This window comes from Bombina bombina, chromosome 2, assembly GCF_027579735.1.
Source record: "Bombina bombina isolate aBomBom1 chromosome 2, aBomBom1.pri, whole genome shotgun sequence".
NCBI classification, from domain to species: Eukaryota; Metazoa; Chordata; class Amphibia; order Anura; family Bombinatoridae; genus Bombina; species Bombina bombina.
In genome coordinates, this window is record NC_069500.1 from 971,802,480 (window position 1) to 971,819,612 (window position 17,133).

The window sequence follows — 17,133 nt, forward strand, 5'->3', positions numbered from 1 at the left end:
GTATGCTCGAGTCGCAGAAGAAAAGTGAGCGGTACATCTGTACCTGTCAGACTCGTAATACCAGCGGGCATTAAAAAGCAGCATTGGGACCTCTCAACGCTGCTTTTTAAGGCTAACGCAAGACTCGTAATCTCGCTGAATGTTTTTTAGTAAAATAGATTTCATCAATTAGTTTTTCTTGTGTTTAGAAATTAAATCTGAGCATTGCTAAATGGATGATCAAATCCAAAACCCAATTTGTGCATGGGTTGAGTCTGTTTTATTTTTTAGTTTAAGTGTACCTAGTTTGTGGTGTTCAGCTGAAGGTATCTGTTTCTGGTAGTAATACTCCGTTGAGTATATCAGTCTAGTTGTGCCTTATGTGGAGTCGATATTGTTCCTTGAAATAATTGTGATGAATTTTGAATGTACGGAGGTTAAGATTAAGATAAATCCTGGAGAGGTCAGGAGCCTGTGGAAAGTGTGGCAGACAGCAGCGGCGCCCAGTTCATTTGTTCCCATTGTCTTTTTTTGTGAAATACCTTTCATTATTAAAATTCCCATGTTCTAGTTTAACCATCACACACACACATTACTAATGACATCACTTTGCTAGTCTTTAGTATAGAAATTATTTTCTAGTATTATACTGATAATGTCATAGGCTTCATTTAAAAGAATATATCCTGCGTGTGGCCAACTTAAACTTTTACAATGAAATCATGTGGAAGATATAGGGAACACTATTAGGTGTTGTTGCTTTAACTGCAGACTTATTTTTGAGTGGCAATGTTATGGCAAATTATTGGGTCAATGGAGTATTTCACACCAGACTTTGTTAAAAATGCTTGTTAGGGAGTCAAATAAACTATTCTTTAAAATTGACCTAGTGAAAATGTATAACATGGTCTTGGGTAACCATCACACATATGTTACTAACAAATGACATCACTTTACAAGTCTTTAGTCCAGAAAGCTTTCCACTACTGTGATATTGATTATGTCATAGGCTTGATATGCTTGATTGAAAAAATGTATTGTATAAGTGACCAACTGACATTTTCACAGTAAACACGTGGGAAATACTGAACAATAATTTGTTGTTGATGATTATTTAACTGCAGTCATTTTCCCAGCTTGATAATAATAAACAAATTTCCAGCATTAAAAAAAAATGCACAAACTATAATTCAAATAAAATAAAAAAAACCTGCAAAATACTATTTGAGTCTTACCATCCGTTGCATTGGTAGAAGGTTGTAACGTTGTGCCTGTAGCTTTAGGTTCTGTATCTTGGAAAAGAACACAAATGAATTTAAGGAAATGTGATAAAGCAGAAAGTGAATATTATTACTCAACTGTGTATAACAACTGATTCATATTGTTAGTGTCATCTATATGCTTAAATGGAAAAAGTTCAACAAAGGGCTTTCTTAAAGGAACACTAAACCCAAAAATTTTCTTTCATGATTCAAGTAGACAACACAATTTTAAACAACATTCCAATTCACTTCTATTATCTAATTTGCTTCATTCTTTAGATATCCTTTGTTGAAGAAATAGCAATGCACATGGGTGAGCCAATCACACGAAGTATCTATGTGCAGCAACCAATCAGCAGTTACTTAGCCTATCTAGATATGCTTTTTACCAAAGTATATCAAGAGATTAAGACAAATTAGATAATAGAAGTAAATTGGAAAGTTGTTTAAAATTGCATGCTCTTTCTAAATCATGAAAGAAACAATTGAGTCTCTGTCTGAGTCTCAGACCAGCAGGGCAAAACTCCCTAAAGTACCCAACCTTAAAAATCAACTGTCTAATAATATAATCAAAAACCCAGACACAGGTAACAATTGGCTTTTACCCACTGAGATGGGTTTCAGGCGCTGTCAATATTGCAACGCTTGTAAGCACATTTAAAAATCTGACAAATTGACAAAAACATTCTATTCAAAAGATGGTACAAAAAATATAACAAATCAATTTATTACCTGCAATAGTAAAAATGTGGTGTATTTATTATGCTGCTCATGTAATCTTGTTTAGACTTTAGACTTCTCAAAACCAGATTAAGTGAGCACATATATAATATAGAGAAAGGTTTCCCCAAACATTCAGTTTCTGCACATTTTGATAAAATACATAACAGAAATATTAAACATTTGGAATTTATGGGTATTCGGAAAGTTGATATTAATTGGAGGGGAGGTGACATACAGAGGCCTACTTATCAAGCCGTCAACTTACTTGCATTCAACGGCACCAATACGCTCGTCTGACATTGCCTAATATCGCGGCCGCGGACCTGAATACGCTCTCCATATTTATATAAAAAGCTGTCAAGTACAGGGCAATGAGCAGCGGAATGTTGCTAACTAACAGTCATCGATCTCGCTGCTTTTCGGCTTTTTCCCAGCTTTATTTATATACTGTCACTAAACACTGCCACTATACTGAACTGTTTAACTCCTATCCCGCTGCTCCCGGACCCCACCGCAACTCTAATAAACCTATTAACCCCTATTCCATTGCTCCCCGACACCACCGCAACTAACTAAATATGTTAACCCCTATCCCTCCGTTCCCGGAGCCCACCGCAACTAAATAAAGTTATTAAACCCTAAATCCCTGGCCTCCCACATCACTATCACTTACTAAACCAATTAAACCCTAAACAACCAGCCCCCCACATCGCCATAAACGAAATAAACCTAACAACCCGCTAACTTTATATTAAATATTAACTCATCCCTATCTTAGAATAAATTAAAACTTACCTTTAGATTTAAATTAAACTATTAATTAATCTACCCTATTATACTGAAATTACACATCCACTTCCTTCCGACGACTAACACTAAATGACGGTACCTTTAAGTGATGTCATCCAAGATGGCGTCCCTTCAATTACGATTGGCTGGAACAGCCAATAGAATGTGAGCTCAATCCTATTGGCTGATTGGATCAGCCAATAGGATTTTTCTACCTTAATTCCTATTGGCTGATAGAATTCTATCAGCCGATCGGAATTGAAGGGACGCCATCTTGGATGTAGTCAGTTAAAGGTACCGTCATTTAGTCGTCGGATCAAGACAGAAGAGGATGCTCCGCGTTGGATGTCTTGAAGATGGACCCGCTCCGCTCCAGATGGATGAAGATAGAAGATGCCGCCTGGATTCTGCCCATCTGGAGGACCTCTTCTTCCCGGCTTGGATGAAGACTTCTGCCCGTCTGGAGGACCACTTCTGCCTGGAGGACCACTTCTGCCCGGTTCGGTGAAGACATCTCAAGGTAGGGTGATCTTCAAGGTGTTAGTGTTAGGTTTTATTAAGGGGGGATTGGGTGGGTTTTAGAGTAGGGTTGGTTGTGTGGGTGGTGGTTTGTAATGTTGGGGGGGTGTATTGTATTTTTTTTTACAGGTAAAAGAGCGGATTACTTTGGGGCAATGCCCCACAATAAGCCCTTTTAAGGGCTATTTGTAATTTAGTGTAGGGTAGGGATTTTTATTATTTTGGGGGGCTTTTTTATTTTATTAGGGGGATTAGATTAGGTGTAATTGGTTTAAAAAATTGTAATTATTTTATTATTTTCTGTAATTTAGTGTTTAGTGTTTTTTTTCTCGCAATTTAGATAATTGTATTTAATTGTAGTTAGTGTAGGGAATTAATTTAATTATTTTGTAGTGTTAGGTGTAATTGTAACTTAGGTTAGGTTTTATTTTACAGGTCAATTTGTCTTTATTTTAGCTAGGTAGTTATTAAATACTTAATAACTATTTAATAACTATTGTACCTATTTAAAGGGACAGTCAACACCAGAATTTTTGTTGTTTTTGTTGTTTAAAAAGATAGATAATCCCTTTACAGGGAGTGCAGAATTATTAGGCAAATGAGTATTTTGACCACATCATCCTCTTTATGCATGTTGTCTCACTCCAAGCTGTATAGGCTTGAAAGCCTACTACCAATTAAGCATATTAGGTGATGTGCATCTCTGTAATGAGAAGGGGTGTGGTCTAATGACATCAACACCCTATATCAGGTGTGCATAATTATTAGGCAACTTCCTTTCCTTTGGCAAAATGGGTCAAAAGAAGGACTTGACAGGCTCAGAAAAGTCAAAAATAGTGAGATATCTTGCAGAGGGATGCAGCACTCTTAAAATTGCAAAGCTTCTGAAGCGTGATCATCGAACAATCAAGCGTTTCATTCAAAATAGTCAACAGGGTCGCAAGAAGCGTGTGGAAAAACCAAGGCGCAAAATAACTGCCCATGAACTGAGAAAAGTCAAGCGTGCAGCTGCCAAGATGCCACTTGCCACCAGTTTGGCCATATTTCAGAGCTGCAACATCACTGGAGTGCCCAAAAGCACAAGGTGTGCAATACTCAGAGACATGGCCAAGGTAAGAAAGGCTGAAAGACGACCACCACTGAACAAGACACACAAGCTGAAATGTCAAGACTGGGCCAAGAAATATCTCAAGACTGATTTTTCTAAGGTTTTATGGACTGATGAAATGAGAGTGAGTCTTGATGGGCCAGATGGATGGGCCCGTGGCTGGATTGGTAAAGGGCAGAGAACTCCAGTCCGACTCAGACGCCAGCAAGGTGGAGGTGGAGTACTGGTTTGGGCTGGTATCATCAAAGATGAGCTTGTGGGGCCTTTTCGGGTTGAGGATGGAGTCAAGCTCAACTCCCAGTCCTACTGCCAGTTTCTGGAAGACACCTTCTTCAAGCAGTGGTACAGGAAGAAGTCTGCATCCTTCAAGAAAAACATGATTTTCATGCAGGACAATGCTCCATCACACGCGTCCAAGTACTCCACAGCGTGGCTGGCAAGAAAGGGTATAAAAGAAGAAAATCTAATGACATGGCCTCCTTGTTCACCTGATCTGAACCCCATTGAGAACCTGTGGTCCATCATCAAATGTGAGATTTACAAGGAGGGAAAACAGTACACCTCTCTGAACAGTGTCTGGGAGGCTGTGGTTGCTGCTGCACGCAATGTTGATGGTGAACAGATCAAAACACTGACAGAATCCATGGATGGCAGGCTTTTGAGTGTCCTTGCAAAGAAAGGTGGCTATATTGGTCACTGATTTGTTTTTGTTTTGTTTTTGAATGTCAGAAATGTATATTTGTGAATGTTGAGATGTTATATTAGTTTCACTGGTAAAAATAAATAATTGAAATGGGTATATAATTGTTTTTTGTTAAGTTGCCTAATAATTATGCACAGTAATAGTCACCTGCACACACAGATATCCCCCTAAAATAACTATAACTAAAAACAAACTAAAAACTACTTCCAAAACTATTCAGCTTTGATATTAATGAGTTTTTTGGGTTCATTGAGAACATGGTTGTTGTTCAATAATAAAATTAATCCTCAAAAATACAACTTGCCTAATAATTCTGCACTCCCTGTATTACCCATTCCCCAGTTTTTTGCAAAACTAGCACTGTTATATTAATACACTTTTTACTTGTGTGACTAACTTGTATCTAAGCATCCTCTGACCGCCCCTAATCACATGACTTTTAGTTATTTTGCATATAGTTGAATTTTAGCCAATTAGTGCAGTGTCTGCCACTAGCCACGGGCGTGATCACAATGCTATCTATATGGCCTACATGAGCTTGCTCTCCCCTGCTGTGAAAAGTAAATAAAATAGAGGCGGCCTTCAAGGGCTTAGAAATTATCATATGTGCCTCCCTAGGTTTGCTTTCAACTAGAATACCAAGAGAACAAAGCAAAATTGTTGATAAAAGTAAAATTTAAAGTTGTTTAAAATTACATGCCCTATTTGAAAAATGAAAGTTTTTTTTGGACTTGACTGTCCCTTTAAAATAAATACAAAGTTGCCTGTAAAATAAAAATAAACCCTAAGATAGATACAATGTAACTATTAGTTATATTGTAGCGAGCTTAGGGTTTATTTTATAGGTAAGTATTTAGTTTTAAATAGGAATAATTTATTTATTTGTAGTAATTTTATTTAGATTTTTTTAAATTATATTTTATTTAGGGGGGTGTTAGGGTTAGACTTAGATTTAGGGGTTAATACATTTAATATATTTGCGGCTACGTTGGGGGCGGCAGATTAGGGGTTAATAAATGTAGGTAGGTGTCGGCGATGTTAGCGACGGCAGATTAGGGGTTAATAAAATGTAACTAGTGTTTGCGAGGCGGGAGTGCTGCGGTTTAGGGGTTAATATATTTATTAAAGTGGCGGCGATGTCCGGTCGGCAGATTAGGGGTTAAAAATGTTATTTAAGTGTTTGCGATGCGGGAGGGCCTCAGTTTAGGGGTTAATAGGTAGTTTATGGGTGTTAGTGTACTTTTTAGCACTTTAGTTAAGAGTTTTATGTTACGGCGTTAGCCCATAAAACTCTTAAACTACTGACTTTTAAATGCGGTACGAGTCTTGACAGGAGAGGGTCTACCGCTCACTTTTTCCAAGACTCGTAATACCGGCATTATGCAAGTCCCATTGAAAATATTGGATCCGCAATTAACGTAAGTGGATTTGCGGTATGTTCGAGTCGAGGAAAAAATGTGAGCGGTACACCTGTACCTGCCAGACTCGTAATAACAGTGGGCGTTAAAAAGCAGCGTTGGGACCTCTCAATGCTGCTTTTTAACCCTAATGCAAGTCTCGTAATCTAGCTGTTAGTGTTTGTTATTTTGTATAACTTAGTTGTTAGTTTTTTGTAACCTTGTAATTTTTAATAGTAGATTTAAATAATTTGAGTAGGGTTAGGTTTTTAACTATATAATATATTTAATTTAATTTGTAGTTTAATGTAATTTTAGTATAACAGTTAGGGTAGATTAATTAATAGTTTAATATAGTTTTATTTAAATCTAAAGGCAAGTTTAAATGTATTATAAGATAGGGATGAGTTAATATTTAATATAAAGTTAGCGGGTTGTTAGGTTTAGGGGTTAATAAGTTAATTTAGTTTATGGCGATGTGGGGGGCTGGCGGTTTAGAGGTTAATAGGTTTAGTAAGTGGTAGTGATGTGGGAGGCCAAGGGTTTAGGGGTTAATGACTTTATTTAGTTGCGGTGGGCTCCAATAGCGGCGGGATAGGGGTTAATACTTTTATGTAGGGGGCGGCAGATTAGGCGTTAATAAGTATAATATAGGTGGCGGCGGTGTTGGGGCGGCAGATATGGGGTTAATAAGTATAATGTAGGTGGCGGCGGTATTGGGCAGCAGATTTGGGGTGATTAGACTCGGGGTACATGTTAGGGTGTTAGGTGTAAACATAACTTTTATTCTAGCATAGAAATCAATGGGATACCGGGCAGCAGCAAACATAAGCTTACGCTGCTTTCAGACTCCCATTGATTCCTATGGCATCTGCCACCTCCAGGGTGGCGGATTAAAAATCAGGTACGCTGGGCCGGAATAGTGGCAAGAGTACATGTTAGATATTTGTTAACTAGCAAAAGTAGTCAGATAGTGACGAATTTGCATTCAGAACATCTGCAATGACGTAAGCATCAATCTGTGTCGGACTGAGACCGGCGGATCGTATGTTACGTCATAGATTTCAACTTTTGCTGGTCTGTAGGCCTTGATAAATGAGGCGAATCAAGCTCGTCACAATTACGCTGCGGAATTCCAGCATATTTGCAGGTGACAGCTTGATAAATAGGCCTCATAGAATGCTCTAGGCCGATTGGAGATGAAATGGATCTATACCATGAATTCTCCAATACCAAATGGCCTTAACAAAGATTTTGAAATTCATCATTTCTTATAGGAGACATATATAAATCGTATTAAATTTTTTGATAAACAGGTAGTTACTAAACAAATACTAAGTATAAAATGTTTCCGTGTTGATAATATAAAATGTAACTTTTGTTTCTTGCTACAATGTCCATTTGGCGAATAAGGCACTTTATTCATATTTGTTTATATATTTCATAATCACATATTTGCAATATGTATTAGGTTTATAATTTAATGTTCATTCCAAAATTTAAGTTTGAGGTCCTTAATTTGTATATAGATATTTTTAATGTATATAGGAAAATACAGTTTCCAACAACAAATATGGTGGATTGCCATAAAAAGTTTTTTTCCGGTCACGTGGCTATTACCATATAAAAGACTCCTTCAGACATGCGCACTTTATTCCTTGACAAAGCTAACAGTGAAACGTATGTCGGATATTCTTCTACAAACATCCACGTCATCTATTGCCAGTTTCTCACAGGAAGTGGAGTTTTGCCCTACTGATCTGAGACTCAGATGTGAGGAGTAGTGTTCTAACTATTCCCTATCCGCATCCATTCGGCTTTGTGGCTTACTCTACACAGTTTATTTGAACTGCCTCATATTGAGACTCCATATATGTGATACACACACTGTGCATTTGAGGGTTTTATAACTTTTAAATATTTTAATAAATTGTATACTTTCAAGCTATTTCGTGGATGACTGTTTACCCACCAGTATAAAAAGAGAGTGTGTGCATAAAATAGAACTGATCTAAGTTCTATTAAACGTGAGTAGTAAATCTTCACAACCACATATTACAACATTGTATTTACAATATTACGCTATGTTATATCCTACTTCTATTTGAGGGACATTTGGAAATATCACTCCATATTATTACAGCTAGATTGGATGAAAATACCTTGGATTTCCACTTAAAGGCACAGCCCTGACCTTTTTAGGATCGAATATATCCTTTTTTTTTCTTTTGTTGTTTTTCTTCACCAAAATCACATTTATCGTCACATTATTTTTGCATTGTGATTTATTGTATATTTATTTCACAAAATTCTTACACTGCTGAGGTTTTGATCCAATCTGCACATAGCAATGGTAGCCGTGCACATTGTGACGAACCGGAAATTGTTTATAATTGGTCCTCTTAGGGGCGTGCATCTGAGGAGTCACGAAATTGGCTAAAATGTGTAATATTTGGTTTAAAAGGCTGTGATATTCTGAACTCGGTTTGTCAAATTATTCACACATTGAAAAAGGCCTGTGGAGCAGTCGAAACGTGTTTGTAATTCTAACTTTTTTTTATAAGACCACTGTGTAAGGTTGCTCCTGACACCTGAAGCCGACGCTTACAGTTATCGGCCAGGAATACAGGGGAGTAACCAACAGTGCTCCTTATACATTTTAAGTGTTTGTGGTGGGTTTTGGTGGAAGATTTCTTTCACTTTTTTAAAAAAAATATTATTATTAAAGTTTATTTTTAAATTATAGTTATCTATTACATAGTAGAGCTGATCATTATAGCTACCTTCACATAATGTTAGGAAAGAGTGCTGATAAGCCCCCTTCTGTCCTCCTTCCTACTTTTTGCTGAGCGGACATGATTCCCTTTAGCAAATCCTGTCCGCTTGACATCACTAAATGCCGACAGCATACGCTGTCTGCATTTATCAATGCACAAGCATTTCTAGTGAAATGCTTGTGCAATGCCGCCCCCTGCTCACAGACTGCTAATCGGACGCTAACAGGGGGTGTCAATCATCCCGATCGTATCGTATCGGGATGATTTTAGTCTGCCACCTAAAAGGTGGCGGAGAAGTTAAGGAGCAGTGGTCTTACGGCCGCTGCTTCTTAAATTCTGTTTCTGGCAGACCAGAAATGATGCAGCATCCGCTGCTTGTAAAATCTACCCCATAGTATCAAAGAAATAAAAACATACATATATTTCAAAGTGTCTTCCTATTATCAGCCTTAATTTGTTATAACCACCTGTGGTTTCTAAATTAGTAAGAGACTCTGAGCCAATGCCTACGATGCCCTTATTACTGAGGATCACTTTGATTGCATTAACTTATGCTCCAACCCAGTGTGCAGTATAGTGCAAAAGACAAAGTATTCTTCATCAGAATACCATACCTGTCACTCCTTGATATCGGAACGTCACCCAGTTCATCAATTTTTTGAAGCACTTGTGTGTGTTTTACTTGCCTTATTCTACAGTGACACAATCGTCTCCTTTGATATCCTTGGGCATGTTTGCAGACTTACCGGCTGCAGCGTTCCTACCACGGTGTGCACTCGTTATACTCGCTACACTCACAGCACTTCTGTGTCTCCGATCATGTGACACCTGCTCAACCAATGTGGGTTCTTCATTTCCTTCAATGTGCTCTCACAACTGCCAATCCAATGCTTCAAATCCACAGTCAAAATACAGAGCACTCTGTTTGATTTCTTAGAAGCTGTTAGATCAAAGATAGTAACACCATCTACGCATTTCAGCCTTTGCAAGGCCTTTATCAAGATGTTAGATTTATAAAGTGATCTCCTTTTATAGAGTTCAATTTTTTAGGAGGAGTGGCTTCAGAGTCAATTTTCTTAAAGGCATATTTTATTCTTTTTATAAAGTCTTTCTGGACAAAGGTTTTTTTTATTTTATTGGAGATATATTTTTCCATACAGCACATAAATGATACAATCATAAAATTCAATGGTTGAAAAACATTATTGGCATTTACATCTTCTTAGCTCTTAAAGGCACATTTCCCACACTTTGTATGTGAATTAAAGATTAAACAACACATTCCTATTTAAGCTAGAGTTAATATAATTGATTATTTATCTTTGTGTTTAAATGTATACCCCTAATAAAATAGAACATATAGAAACTTAATTTCACAGTAAAGTTAGGGTCAAAATAACTCATTACTACTGTGAATTTCCTTATGGAAGGAACACTTACAAGTTCAATATTAGTTATATTGGGGTTGAAGTTCAAAACATATGAATCTTAAAAACGATACCAAAACAAAGTGACAACTATATTCCCTAATTAATAGTTTATATGCAGATATATTTTTATTATTTTCTATTCTTTCTAAAGCTCTTTCCAATATGACAGGTACCCCTAAATGGTCTTAGGGGGAATGGAGGGGTTGTAAAGTTAGTTGACCAGGGTTAAGTCTTATTCTGCATTTAGTCCCTCAGGGTGAAGGGTGCCAAACTCAAAAATTAGATTAGCCTCTTGGTATAAGAGTTTCTTCTCATACTTTCCTCCTCTCCAATCTCTCCCCACTTTTTTTTATATATCCCAAAATTTTTAATTGTGTACTTCCTTAAAGTGTTTGGAGAGGAGGTGTCCCTGAAAACCATGTCTTATGTGACACAGGTGTTCTCTTATTCAGTCTCTTAGCGTCCTTTGGGTTTGTCCCAAATATTGTTTGTTACATGGACACTGTATTAAATATGCAATGCCCTTGTCAGAACATCTAATAGTATCTAGACATGTGCATGGCGAAAAAATTTGGATCGGTTCGGATCGATTCAGATTTTTTTGAATTTCGGTTCGGATCGATTTGAATTCGGAAAAATTCAAATCAATTCGGTTCGGATTTGTTTCGGATTCATTCAGATTCGAATAAATTCGGCTGGATTTGGTTCGGTTCGGTAATTCGGAATTTCGGTAAGTGTTAGGTGGGATGTGATGTGTATTAGACTAGTATTATGTACTGTATATTAGGTGTAACTCATAGCAGAGTGATATAACCTAATATACAATATACAATACTAGTGTAATCCATGTACAATACTAGTGTAATCCATGGCCATCCGAATCTACCGAATAAATCCGAATAAATCCGAACTAATTTGGATTTATTCGGTAGATTCGGCACTATTTTAATTCGGAAATTCAAATCGATCCGAATCCCGAATTTTATGAATTTGGCCGAATTTCTGAATCGATCCGAAACTAATCGCACATTTCTAATAGTATCCATTATTGTGTATCCGCAGTAATAAGGACATCGTAGGCATTGGCTCAGAGTTTCTTATTTTGATTTGGAAACCACCGGTCAATATAACAAATTAAGGCTGACAATAGGAAGGCACTTTGAAATACATAAATAAAAAGAGAGAAGCGCTCAACCTGGGAACGAACAAAAGCATAATAGCTTGTTCTATGGCTAGTAACCACCCAAGAAGCAGCCTCTTTTTGCTCAACATGTGCCTTTCTCAGAGAAGAAATTTCCTTAAGCATATCGGTCTGATCCTGACATAAAAATACAGTCCAGCACCGAAATACCAGGCAATCCCTCTCTGAACGAGAGAAACAGCAAAACCCCAGACGTACGTTTTGGCCTATTGTGGGCCTCGTCAGTGAGGTGCAGCCATATCCCTCTAGGCACACTGAGCAACGGGTCCACGTCTGGATTCCCACATCACACTTAGGGAGACTTCCATATGTGTCATAATTTGCATAAATAAAAAGAGAGAAGCGCTCAACCTGGGAACAAACAAAAGCATAATAGCTTGTTGTTACTTTGAAATACAGTGTACATGTTTGTTTTTATTTCTTTGATACTTTGACTTTTATCCTGATGTAATTGAATTGTTATTTGCTTTTAAATTATTAGTGTTATTCAAAATATTTATAAAATGTTTGCATATCTTATTGGGTTTGTGAGTTTTTTCTGTACTGGTTGATGTGTAGCTTTTTAGCGCACTTTAAAGTTTTTTTTCCAGAGTCTTGTTTGTAGAAATAGCCTGTAGAGGAAATTCCCCCTTTTTTATAGTGCTTTAGATACATATCAGTGGAGAGGGAGAATATTGTGTTTTTTGTAACACAATTCACTAACACTATAATTCCATTAAAAGAAAATATACTCCGCAAAATACTATCTGTCTTACCATCCTTTGCAGTGGTCGAAGGTTGTAAGTTTGTGCCTGTAAAAAAAAATGAAAATTTAGAGAATGTGAAGAAGCAGAAAATAAATACAACTACTTATTTTTTTATAACAACCAGTTTATATTGTGTATTATACTGATCATCTACATGCTTAAATGGGAAAAGTTAAAAACTGTCTGTCTTTCTCCAGCTCCTCCTGTCTCATTGTTGTATGTATGTATGTATATATATATATATATATATATATATATATATAAATCAATGTAAATATTTGCATAGGAAATTAGCACACCTAGGCAAGAATCCCAGCTCGCTTTTTCCCCAGAAATAACTCATATACAATGTTACCAATGCACAAGAGAATTCTGGGTAAGGTATGCAAATTAGATATGCAAATTCTCAGTTTTTTTGCTTCAAAAAAATACTGTTTTAACACAGCTATCCTTTTAACAGGATTATAGCAGCAAATCAGAAATCACTCCTAGACAGCCTGTTTCGTTCTATTTCTGTTTAGAAATAGAACAAAACAGGCTGTCTAGGAGTGATTTCTGATTTGCTGCTATAATCCTGTTAAAAGGATAGCTGTGTTAAAACAGTATTTTTTGAAGCAAAAAAAATGAGAATTTGCATATCTAATTTGCATACCTTACCCAGAATTCTCTTGTGCATTGGTAACATTGTATATGAGTTATTTCTGGGGAAAAAGCGAGTGGGGATTCTTGCCTAGGTGCGCTAATTTCCTACATAAGTAGATAGACCAGACATTTAAATCTTCATGTATGGATGACATGTATTGCAGACAAGGTATAAGTAAGTACATTCAAGAAAACAGCGTTATTGCATGCCATGCAGAAAAGCAATTAGGTGTGTTAGTATTCAGCATATGTCTGTCCATTTTAAGTTCCTAGAAAAAGCTGTGCCCCCTCTCGACAGAGTGGCGTTTGCCAGGTGCGAAATTCATGCACATAAGCCAAAGCTGATTCATGCAGTTAGCGGCAAGGAATGTAATGGAACCATACGACCTGATAGCTGAAATGACAAGTCGGCCGTGCCGAGTAGCTGTGAGTCCATGACATGTATGCCAAAATATGCCGAGTTTTGATTCTGACTTTGCTTTAAGAGTGCCTGGTAGTAAACCGCAGGGCTTGTTTGCAGATTCTTTGCTCAATGATCTTCACACGCACATCACGTGATCCGGTCGGCTGGACCTATGCCGACCGGATCACGTGATGTGCGTGTGAAGATCATTGAGCAAAGAATCTGCAAACAAGCCCTGCGGTTTACTACCAGGCACTCTTAAAGCAAAGTCAGAATCAAAACTCGGCATATTTTGGCATACATGTCATGGACTCACAGCTACTCGGCACGGCCGACTTGTCATTTCAGCTATCAGGTCGTATGGTTCCATTACATTCCTTGCCGCTAACTGCATGAATCAGCTTTGGCTTATGTGCATGAATTTCGCACCTGGCAAACGCCACTCTGTCGAGAGGGGGCACAGCTTTTTCTAGGAACTTAAAATGGACAGACATATGCTGAATACTAACACACCTAATTGCTTTTCTGCATGGCATGCAATAACGCTGTTTTCTTGAATGTACTTACTTATACCTTGTCTGCAATACATGTCATCCATACATGAAGATTTAAATGTCTGGTCTATCTACTTATGTACATATCCTGAGGGCGTGTTTCCATTAAGATCACTTAGATCCCATTTTTCTACCTGCCCGACCGCTATACCTCCTGAGTGAGGCGTCGGCTGCAGCAGGGTGTAGTTGATCCCAGGAATACACTTCCCCTCTGAATATAAATTCTTCTATGTACAGTTTGCAAGGTATATCTGACTAGCTTATCCCGCTTGTTATAAAGCTGTCATCACTTTCTTAGATCCCTTACTACGTTTTACCTGCCCAGCAATTACCTCTTCACAGAGGTGCTGTGTGCAGCTGGGTGTAGGAAGTGTGACAGGCTTTACTTAAGTCAGCTTTGTATTGTGCTGCATTTACATATTGCGCAACTTGTTCCGCACATCCCCTGACCGGTCAGGTTTTGTATATTGGACTCGGAAGGTCCCATTATAAATATTTGTTTTTTTGATAAATATTGTTGTTGCAAACTATTTTGTACCTTACACACAGTGTACTTTGCCTATCCTTGCGGTTCAAGGGTGGAGGCAGGACTCCCGATTGCCATCCCCTTTACCACTTATGTATATAAATCGTGCTAGTAAAAATATTGTTTTTTCAAAAGAGTGCTGTTTCCCTGTCTTTTTTCAACCTGGCTATTTTCCAGGATGAGTTCTTCTGTTATATTACACATTATAATACTATTTAAGGGCCTGCACCATATGTACTTATAATACCAACAAGGACCGATTGGAGGTTACCCTTGTTCACTAGCTTATATATAAATTTTAAAGCATTTGCTTCTCTCCCGTATCTATTTCTCGATATATATATATATATATATATACACACACATATATAAACAGGGGTTGAAAAAGTTTCCAAAAAGCTAGTGGTCTCATGAAATTTCTTAGTGGTCCCACTTTTTTCAACTCTAAATTTTCACTATGTCATACGTAAACTTGTATTAGGCCATTATACACATTAATATACATTTGTATTAAGAATAAAACACTTTTTGTATACAATTATATACTAAAAAATATTCTCATACTTTAAAAGAGAATATTCGTATTCGCATGGCAGCAAGCTAAGGCAGGAATAATTGCACACACACACACACATATATATATATATATATATATATATATATATATATATATATATATATATATATATACAATATACTGAGTCTGTTAAGGAGAAGGTATCAAAAATCCACTTTATATTAATTAATATCGGGTGCAGACCCTGTAAACAAATATTTTTACAAATCTCAAGGAAGAAAGTTTGAAGAGGTCACAGTAGTGTTCTCTCCAAAAGAGACAGGGATTTCAGCACTCCATATAGTAAGTAATTTAAATATTGTGTTCAATGCACACTTACGTAAGTATTAATTTAGAAATAGGTGTTCCAGGCCTCCATGCAACCAACCAACTTCTGGGTCCCCTAAACCAAAACCACACAAGATTGTTATAAATAAAATAAATTTATTGGTGCAAACAAAGAAAGAAAAATCAAAAAAAATCACATACATTTAAAAATACATTATGTACATTAAATGCATAGATAAAGCTGGCCAGCTCACTCAGGTTGATATGATGCAGATGAATACCTAGATATAGGTTTTTGAGTTATTAGGCAACACCCCTACCAGTGGGTAGCCCTGTGTACCAACAGGAATCTGCTACCATGGATAATGATGGGGATCCATGCGTAATTACTCATTTGGTGCACAAATGAAACTGACAACACCTGTCTCAGAGGGTAACCCAAACGAATTTAAAAGTCTTGTTACCTTGAGATTAATATTAGGATCTATGCCAGTTACTTATGTGCTGAACTGAAACAATGTAACAAAAAATTACATGCTTGTATATTTTTACACACTTATATTTGAGAAAACAACACCCTGACCAGAGGGTAGCACCAATATTGAAAAAAGGTTCCAGCTACCTTAGTACTAACTTAGGGATCTATGTATCTCTAATGGTAGATGTGTAATCACAGCAATAGTAACAATCACATATATGGTGCAAGCAGTATAGATTACATAAGAAATATGTTAATAGGGCTTTCCACATCCGCTGTGATTTTGTTTAAAGCTTAAGTGTATATGCTTTAGTGCATGTTCCAGACAGTACATTCCATTACAGACTCATAAGTCCATGAATACTTTACAAATCACTTTTGTGCGCTTGTAGTCCTTCTCCTTTTAAGCTTGGTGCAAAATCAGGGTGCGGTGCCTGCTTGCTGCTGTAGTTAGAAGAGCTGTGTGCTGCATCGAGTATCAATCAGGGGCTGGTTCTCAGCTAAGCAAATAACGTCACACGCCAACGGCCGTTTCACCCCCCACGTGACCAAGTGTCATTGGGGCTTCCTCAGGGCGTATACTTAGTAACTCCATGTGTGCTTTATTTAAGCTCAGCCCTTTCTTTGGATTGGTGAAAATATCCTCAGTGAAAATGAGACAGGTGTTGTCAGTTTCATTTGTGCACCAAATGAGTAATTACGCATGGATCCCCATCATTATCCATGGTAGCAGATTCCTGTTGGTACACAGGGCTACCCACTGGTAGGGGTGTTGCCTAATAACTCAAAAACCTATATCTAGGTATTCATCTGCATCATATCAACCTGAGTGAGCTGGCCAGCTTTATCTATGCATTTAATGTACATAATGTATTTTTAAATGTATGTGATTTTTTTGATTTTTCTTTCTTTGTTTGCACCAATAAATTTATTTTATTTATAACAATCTTGTGTGGTTTTGGTTTAGGGGACCCAGAAGTTGGTTGGTTGCATGGAGGCCTGGAACACCTATTTCTAAATGAATACTTACGTATGTGTGCATTGAACACAAT

General features: G+C 37.2%; 1 protein-coding gene across 2 annotated transcripts in view; it reads right to left on the minus strand.

The window, feature by feature from the left end:
• Window positions 1-17,133, minus strand: part of LOC128649926 (uncharacterized) — a 433,711-nt gene that overhangs the window by 261,732 nt on the left and 154,846 nt on the right. For both annotated transcript variants that reach the window (XM_053703485.1, XM_053703484.1), the window contains exons 4-5: window positions 12,644-12,679; window positions 1,215-1,271 (exon numbers count right to left, since the gene is read on the minus strand). In XM_053703485.1, the coding sequence (XP_053559460.1) occupies window positions 1,215-1,271; window positions 12,644-12,679 (93 nt within the window). The remainder of the gene's footprint in view (window positions 1-1,214; window positions 1,272-12,643; window positions 12,680-17,133) is intronic.